The 9,118-nt window shown below is 44.1% G+C and overlaps 1 protein-coding gene across 1 annotated transcript; it reads left to right on the forward strand.

The window, feature by feature from the left end:
* The first annotated feature begins 11 nt into the window (after nucleotides 1-11).
* On the forward strand, nucleotides 12-6,673 carry LOC125897023 (techylectin-5B-like). Its single transcript, XM_049590047.1, has 8 exons — nucleotides 12-202; nucleotides 2,320-2,535; nucleotides 4,491-4,610; nucleotides 4,692-4,806; nucleotides 4,906-5,043; nucleotides 5,242-5,458; nucleotides 5,589-5,784; nucleotides 5,865-6,673. Exons 1-8 carry the CDS (start codon nucleotides 47-49, stop codon nucleotides 6,009-6,011), a joined length of 1,305 nt encoding a protein of 434 aa, XP_049446004.1. The 5' UTR covers nucleotides 12-46; the 3' UTR covers nucleotides 6,012-6,673.
* Nucleotides 6,674-9,118: the final 2,445 nt, after the last annotated feature.

The following is a 9,118-nucleotide window of genomic DNA, read 5'->3' on the forward strand; positions in this document are numbered from 1 at the left end:
CTCGCTCTCACTGACAAGGCAGGGACAGACTAACCGGGCGGCAGCGATGTCTCTCCTGTCCCTAACCAATCCTCCCGGCTGGAGCGTGTGCTCTGCTCTCTGTATCCTCATCGTGTTGCTCCCAGAGGCCAAAGCAGACGACCTCAACACTACCACTCAGCGCAATGGCGGGGGATCCCAGTGTGGGGAGTACACTAACCAGGTGATCACTGTAAACATCCTGAACACAAGCCAAAGTCATGTTGCAGAGACAGATAGAGACTTATTACTGCAGGCTTTTTCCTCCTTTTGTTCCAGAGATGTATCAGCTCTGTGAGAGAGCAGCTGTGCAGGCATCAGAATGATGTTTCAACAACAACTACATTTACATAAATACTTAATGTATGTAGTGCTCTGCCAGAGGTACAGAATTATTCATACAAGACAGCTGTAGCAGAAAACGTAATTGTTCTGCAGCTGGTTTAGTCCAGTGGTTCTCGAGCAAATGGTCAGGCCACCTCCAAGGGATTGCAAGACAAATCAGTAAAATGTAAAATATTTTGTACTTTTACCTCTTTGGGGCCTGGACAGACAGTAATATCTAAAGCACTGCATCATACTGTATTTATACGATCATAATATGTTTTAAAAATCTTAATCTGAACAACAACGACAAATGACAGTCGACTACAGCCCAGAATTACTTCTTTATAAACACTGTTGCTGTATTCCAATCAACTGCCGTGCAATTGCAGCCCAGTCACCAGAAGAAAATGTTGGCATTGAATGTTTTTGCAAACCACAAATACGTTACATTTGTAAGTTTCATACATATCATATCATCGTCTCTAAAGTGATATAGTACATGAGCCAGCGGGGTAAGAAAGTTACGACGGGTATTATTTACCCCCCTGATATGAGCTGACTTCATCATTGGGAGGTGGAGGGGGCGGTGGATGGCATGCAACCTGCTGCAGGAGCCCGGTCTCACTCCGTCAAAATCCGGTGCTTTGTCAACGTCAACAACCCAGAGTACCTTGCACGTCGTATGTGGATGTGGAAAGCCAATGACGAAAATGTTAATATCTGACGAGGTTGGAGTGAGAATGTGTTGGCTGCAGACCACTGTAGACCACAATTTGAGACCAGCAATAAACAAAACCGTTTTTTGTTGTTGTTGTTGTCGTTGTCGTTGTCGACGTTGTTGTTTTGTAGTGACCCACTACTGTGTTTCAAGCAGGGATACTGATACGAGAAGCGGTTGTTTTTTTGCCAAGTCATTACTGTTTTTCCAGCAGGGGTTGCCCCCCCCCCCCAAAAAAAAGACCTAGGTATTTTAAACCAAAAAAAAAATCTTTTCCGAACCATAACCAAATGGTTTTTGTGCCTAAACCTAACAACACATTAACCACAGCCTTGTTCACTGGTAAGTCGTGGTCCAAAAGTGGATCACATGTCTGTTCTGAATGGACCACAAGTGACTGGCAAACTTGTCAAGTTTGTAAAAAAAAAAAAAAAAAAAAAAAGCTTTATGTTGACGTACAGTAAATTTCCAGCACAGAAATTTTATGCTGAAGTGCATTTTCCTGCTGCAGAGTGAGTGACTAATGGACAGCTACTTGTCAGAGCCAGCAAATTAGCTTGACCACATGGCCAAACACAAGTATGACGCTGTATATATTAAACTGTGTGGACCTTGAACTAATGACTAAGGACAAATCTGGACCCTGTGGAACCAGTTAGGAACCACTGCGCTACAAATGTATCGGTGGTTAGCAGAATTGTACAATGCCTTTTTTCTGGCAAGTGGGCTGTGCAATCTGCAATTTCACAGTATGGACATGCATCAGGATTAAGTTAACTTTCTGGAAAATCAACTTAGACTGTTCAAGGATAAAATAATCAGATAGTAATACATGTTTGTGGCCAATCTGGTGACTTAAATACCTGGAAAAAAAAATCAATAAAACAGTCTTATAGATTTGCAGCAGTGCACACTGGCCTTAAACACACAGCGATATCAAAGGGAGAGCGGTCACAGTACAAACTAAAGCTGTCTAGCGGTTGAGAAATGTATCGAGATAATACTGCCAGAACATAAAGTGATTATATCAGCACAAGCATTTGAAGTCCTCTCTTTATATCTGATGTAAACACACAAGATCAGCTTGTGGCTGGTTGGTGAGGACATGGCATTGAAAATAAAAACTCTCTCTGCTGTCAGCAATGTGCTGCAGTTAATCTTTGAATCTGACAGTTGTAGAATTTATTAATTTGTCAGGGAAAAAGTCACAGTCACAGCTGGGGTCTGAAAGTTAGATGTTGTTTGTCATGGAACAGGTGATGGAGGATGGGATGTGTCGGCTGGTGGCCACACTGCCTCAGCTGGACGAGCAGAAGTGCCCTGATATGTTCCGCTGCACAGACGAGGTTTCTTACTGGCTGCACGAGAACGAGGAGAGGAAGCAGCAGATCGTGGCGCTGAAGGAGACCATCTCTGAGCTGCAGGAGGAGCTGAGTAACCACCGGCACCGCATCAGAGTCCTGGAGCTGCAGGTGAGAGCTCCGTATCGACTTAGCAGAGCGGGGTCAACTATCAGCAACAATCCTTTCAACTGCTTTGAGCGCTCGCTTTAGTCCACCTGGAGCTCACTGGGTGTTGTGGCAATGTGACTGTGTCTTTTCACAGAGGAAACAAAACAGACTTTTTTATTTTGGAGGGTAAATTTATTTTGTTTTTCTGTGTGTGGCATTAAATATAACCTTTCAGAGCCAGACTTTTTATTGAATATCTACCTCTCTATTTTGTATTTCTTTATTTGGTTGAAACACAGACATGAATATTAGATTCCAAGTATCGAACGTGATCTGATTTCATATGCACTTTCACTTTTAAAGAAAGGAGACAACTTTCTCAGTACAGGAAACACATGGGTTGTGTACAATTCTGCACTGTAACGTGGTGCCTGGTCATCAAGCTGGCTCCCCCCCAGCATGTCCTTGACCTCAGCCACTAACAGGATTAGCCTCCTACTCTTCCACGTGTTGCCTCGTGCGTCTCAGGCAGTGAGCCTATACAAACAGAGACTCCCAGCTGGGCAGTGGCCAAAGGTGGAGGGTGAAGAGGTTTCATGTGTCGTACATGGGAGAGGGCTCCAGGGTTGGAGGTCATGGAAAGTCCAGGTTCAGAATAGACCACATACACACCACATTATCTTTGATAGTAATATGTGGTATTTTTAATGGAAATGTGTATTTTCAGATAGATTTTAGAAGAGAATTTAATTAAAACTTAAATTATTAAACAATAATTTGGCTGCCCCGCTGTGGTAACTCTGAGAACCCCCGAGGGGTAGCTGACCCCCAGTTGAAGACCCAGGCACTAGATCTTTTATGCCGATCAGAACATGGAGGTGGCTGAGCTGGCAGCTAGCAGCTAATGGTGCTAACTCCATGAACAGTGCTAAACAACAGCAACAGTGCTGACAGGGCTAGCGGTGTTAACTAGGGAGGAACCAGTGGATAGGCACTGTGCTTTCACGACGATGTCATCCTGACATCAGCGGTACCCGCCCAATGAGCTCAATGCAGGGGGCGGCGATGAGCTAGCCAGTGGGATACTCACATGCACGCAACACAGCAACAACAAACAACAAACCACAAACTCACAACGCCTGCAAACAGTTCAGGCAGTCAACTTGAGCTGCACTGATTCATACACACATCATACGTCACTCTCCATATGTCATCTACAAAAGCTTTCCCTTTGCGTTTTCCATGCCGCTGCTGCCCTGCATCAGTACTGCTGCTTGCTCTTTCAGCCCTACCTCCACTTCAGAATCCACCTGCAGGCTCCAAATAGGGGGGCATATTTAATTATTACTCCCCAATATTTCACATAAACATATCTGTGGGAAGTGATGAGGCTGGAGTCTAGACACCAGTCTAAACTCCACTCTAACTCTATCGAAAGTGGCTTGCTACTATATTAACACTCTGAATGTAACATACAGCACCTTTTAAAGCAGGGGTGCCAAACAAATGGTCCCTGGGCCAGAACTGATCAGCCAAGGGGTCCAAACCTGATACTAATGCTCTTGTGAAGACTAAGAGGCCTTTTCACTCTGGCCAGAATACAGCTCTCTGAAAACACAATGAATACTTAACGAACGTTGTGCAAAATGTCAATCAGCAGCTTCAGAAAAACTGTGACATATTGTTGCATTTATTTTTTAAGACATCTCTGGCTGTTCGTCTGTTTTGTAGATGGATAAACATACTCAGAGTGTAACTGCAGTTCTTTACAGCAAAATATAGGGAAAAAAGTGGAGGTGTTATTTATGCAATGGTTTTACTTGCCCAGTCCACTTGAGATCAAATTTCTGTGTGTGGTCCATGAGCTAAAATGACTTTGACACCCCCGATTCAAACGGTTTCTTACACAGATCTCAGTTATTGCCTGTTTTTTGTCTGTGTGCATGCTTTGGTAATATATTCATGTATGCTCTCAGACTGAGGAGAGGAACCACTTGAATATCTCCTTGGAGCAGCGTTTTCATGAGTTGGAGCATCACTATGTTGAAGCTACCACCCTGCTGCACCTCCAGGGCACTCTGATCCTCGACCTCCAGGTACACCCATCAAGATTTTGAAAACAAAAGCATCAGAATCTACGTGCTGTTGGTGATTTTTTTTGGTGTATTTCTGTGTAGAACCAGCTCCATAATCTCACACTCCTGGTAGATAAAGTAAAAAGAAGCCCAGGGTGCTTTATCAACGTCGTCCGTCCCAACCCGCTGATGAGTGCTCAAGAAGCTCTGCACCCAGGTACACTCTCTACATGCAGTCTGATGTGTTTTGATCTCGCAGCAGAGGGCGCCAAACTACCCTTGTTGATTTACTCCCTGTCTCACACTCTTCCCATAGGGATGCAGCATGTGAGGAACTGTCCTATAGACTGTGCTTCCATCTACTACAATGGAGTGAGGAGATCAGGTCTCTACACAGTAGTGCCATCAGTGGCTGGCATGCCTGTGGAGGTCTATTGTGACATGGACACAGACGGTGAGTCACAAACACAATCACACAAGTTGGCGAAGCTGTATTTCAGCTGAATTTCCTCAGTGTTGGAAAGCACAGAGTGGGGTTGTTTGGGTGCAGTCCACCTGTATTCCTCCGTTAGCCAGATGGGAACAAGTAATAAAACCCATTAGACATGGCATATGCTTCCCCTCCCAGTGCCATATCTTGTTTTTGCCTCAGGTGGTGGCTGGACTGTGATCCAGCGACGAGTTGACGGCTCATTGAGCTTCGATCGCAGCTGGAGGGACTACAGGGACGGATTCGGTGACCTGCACTCAGAGTTCTGGCTGGGCAATAATCACATACACGACCTGAGCACCCAGGGAGACTACAGCCTCCGCATTGACCTGGAGGACTGGAGCAACAAGCACAAACACGCCCTCTACCAGAGCTTCAGGTCACTGTCTTACAGAAGTGCACAAACAGTTGGCAAACACATGGGCTTACTTCTGAGTTATTACTAAACATGCACAACCTTTTGCATAATTTCCTAATGTTCCTCTCTGTGTGTGCGCGTCTTCTCTCAGTGTGGAAGATGAGGATCATCAGTACCGTCTCCATGTGTCAGGCTTCAGCGGGACAGTGCAGGACTCCTTCAGCTGGTATCACGACAAGCAGGGCTTCAGCACTCCAGACAGCGGCAACATCTGCGCTGAGATCTCCCACGGCGGCTGGTGGTACAACCAGTGCTTCTACGCCAACCTTAATGGCGTCTACTACAGGGTGAGTGCACACAGACAGCCATGACCTTGTATTAATGCTTTTAAAGTCATGAGAGTGTTAACTACTTCCTGTTCCTGCAGGGAGGCCATTACACTCCTAAAGGCCGGGGCCCGCTGGGTCCTGATGGGATTGTTTGGTACTCCTGGAGAGACTCTGACTATTACTCCCTACGCAAAGTCAGCATGATGATCCGACCACGCTCCTTCCGAACCCGTCTGTCACCATGACCCACTGTTACCATGACAACCATCAGGACACAGGAGGGATTGCTGGGACACCGTACCGATGATGACATGCAGCGATGTTTTTGTTGACAGAGCTCATCAGGAGGGAACTGAATGCCACTTATGTCAACAACAATGGCCTCTCCTCTGCTATTTTTAAAAAGCTGCACATGGACATATGGCTGGTATGCTCCTCAAAAACTGTGGACTCATTTTCTGCTGCACATTTTTTGTTGAAAACACAAACTTTGTACTACAGTCACAGAGGAAGTGATTCCTCCTTATTTTCTACTATATTTTGTACCTTTAGTTTGATACTTTGACACTTGACACACTGTTACTCCAGCCAAAAACACAAAGGTACATTTGTATGATGTGTTGACAGATGAGTGAAGGGGCTCACAGAGGAGGCATGTGGCAGGAAGATCATGACTCAATGATCTGATGTGTGCTTATTCCATATTTATGATTACTATATTATCCAATTATTTATTTAAATTTAAGCCAACTATGAGTTTAATCCACTGTTTAAAAATTAAATCAAAAGGGTTTTAATACTATAACAAGTCAGAACATAAGAACGCTAAATTATATTAGATATACTAACCCTTTGATAAGTGCTACTGTCTCACAGTGTAGGGTCAGGCAGAGATGATGTGCTATATGAGGACTGTGTATACATACATACTGTATGGACTGTACAATAAACACTGTATACACAAAATGTGACACAAAGGACCCTATTTTATATTAAGACAACGGTTCAAGTTCTGTAAGAAAAACCTGTTGAACTTACTGTAAAAACAATTTGTTTTTACTTAAAAAGTTAGTGTCGTTTCACCACGATTTTGCATCGCGGAGACTATCGTAATCTTTTGAGTGTTCATACCTGGCGACGTGTTTCTGTCATCGGGAGTCTCTCCAACTGCGTTACGTGTACGTGTGCACACCACAAGAGGTCATCGTAAAGGCATGGATATTCTTAACAGTGTTGAATCAGATCTGCCTCCAGGGCCTGGGTCCAAACACAACGCACTCCCCATGATCCTGTGGATGCAACCATTGTTGTTGTTGCTTGCCAGCTTGTCAGTGTTGCCAGATCTTGGGAGAGAAACAAGCAACCACAGGGCTATGGAAACAAGCTCAAAAGAAGTGATAGCCTATAAATAGAAAAAGGTGATATTTAGAGAGCAAGCGCAAATAAGCAACTCTACTTTAGAAACAAGCCCAAAAAACCACAACCTGCGACTACCAATATTTGTAAGCGACTTCACAAAGAAACAAGCCCTAAGTCATGGCTTATAAGTGGACCTGGCAAGTGGCAACCATGCGGCTTTTCCTCCTCACATTGCTTCCGTCCTCCTGCGTGCTGATGTGGGACGCTCTCATTGGCTGATGCTCTTTTTCAGTCTTGTCAGACTTCTCCAGTTTTCTAGCATGCCAGAAAGCCAGTCCCAGTCACAGATGAGGGGGCGACTTGCTCATAGGCTTGTTCACACATGCAGGACTCGTTGTGGCAGACTATCTGCCGACTCACCTCCGACCCAAGGTGGCTCTCAAGATCCTCTGCGACATCAAAATCGCGGTGAAAATCGTGTAATGTGAACTAGGCTTTAGACTATCTCAGGACTGACAAATAGAGACAGACCACCATTCAGGCTCACATCCACACCTGGCAAAGCACCTTACTAACGTTAGCTCAAGTGGGTAGACAACAACCTGTTTTATACATCCAAAGAACCACACTGGGCTAGTGAAAGGGACTGGGCGTTTCATTGGGACTAGGCTTTGGATTGAAGTTTTACAATATGTGTGTCGAAAAAGTCTGAAGAAGAGGAGGAGGAGGAGGACCATGTGGATGCAGTCGTGGCTAGGAAAGGAAAAGAGGCCAAAGAGCTTGAAGTGCATTTATTAGCATCTACTAGCATTTAGCATTGTCGCGCTGATCAGCGTGTCATGTCGTGCTGCTGGTTGGTTAATAGACGCAGGTCATGACAGCAGTCACACTGTGAGACGGTCACCCCAAATTTCTGACACTATCAGAACTTTATCCCAGTCTGGCTTGGATTGCAAGGTTGTGACAACGGCCATCCTTAAACCTCTCTCATTGTGTGACATAGGACCACCGTTTTAGTCACCAGTTAACCTGCATGTCTTTGGACTGTGGGAGGAAGCCGGAGTACCCAGAGAAAACCCACACTGATACAGGGGGAACATGTAAACTCCACACAGAACCAGGAACCCTCTTGTTGTGAGGTGACAATGCTAACCACCAATTCGTCTTTTCAAATTCAGTCAACTTAAAATTTCAAAGTAGTTCCAGACACCAACTTTTTAAGTTAAAGCAAATAGTTTCCTTTTATAGTGTTGAGTATTTCCATTGTCTGCTACTTTCTACTTCTAGTCTAAAACATCTCACAGGGAAATATTGTACTTTTAACTCCACTACATTTATTTGATAGCTTTGGCTACTTTGCATATTCTGATTAATAATACAAAATATAATTGACAAATAAATGATGATGCAATATGATAGGTTAGGGCAGGACTTTATCAACCTCTGGGGGGAAAAACAGCAGCATATGAAGTATTTAAAATTAGCCCATTAACATATATACAGAAATGGGCCTTTCTGTATAAATGTCTGCTTTTACTCTTCAGTTATATTTTGATGCTAAAAGTTTTTTCTTAAGTAACATTCCAAATGTGGGACCTTTCGTTGTATTTCTGCAATGGTGTTGCTACTTTTAATTAACTACAAGATCTAAGTACTTCCGTCACCACTGAAAGTAATAGATAACTCTTATCACACTCCACACACACTACCGTTTATCTGTGGCGTCCAGAAAGTGTTACTTACATTCAAATTACTTCACGCATGGGTTTCCACAGACTTTTAGCCTATAGCAGGTTTGTGTCAATATCACAGGCATGTGCTGTGCTGAGGTGAAGACTGTAGGCCAAAGGGTACAGACAATAGCTGCAGGTTTGTTCACAGTGTACTTAACAGGGAGACTCCCCAAGTGAAAACAGGTTTGTCATGCAATGGTCAGTTTGTAGTTTTTGGGCTATTTTGCTTCCATGACGTGTCTTTTTTGGGAATGTTTTAC

Source organism: Epinephelus fuscoguttatus, linkage group LG11 (genome assembly GCF_011397635.1).
Source record: "Epinephelus fuscoguttatus linkage group LG11, E.fuscoguttatus.final_Chr_v1".
Taxonomy (NCBI): Eukaryota; Metazoa; Chordata; class Actinopteri; order Perciformes; family Serranidae; genus Epinephelus; species Epinephelus fuscoguttatus.

Coding starts and splice junctions, on each gene's coding strand:
- LOC125897023 (XM_049590047.1), top strand. CDS start 47: ATGTCTCTCCTGTCCCTAACCAATCCTCCCGGCTGGAGCGTGTGCTCT. Junction 203..2,319: donor GTGGGGAGTACACTAACCAG/GTGATCACTGTA, acceptor GTCATGGAACAG/GTGATGGAGGATGGGATGTG. Junction 4,611..4,691: donor CTCTGATCCTCGACCTCCAG/GTACACCCATCA, acceptor ATTTCTGTGTAG/AACCAGCTCCATAATCTCAC.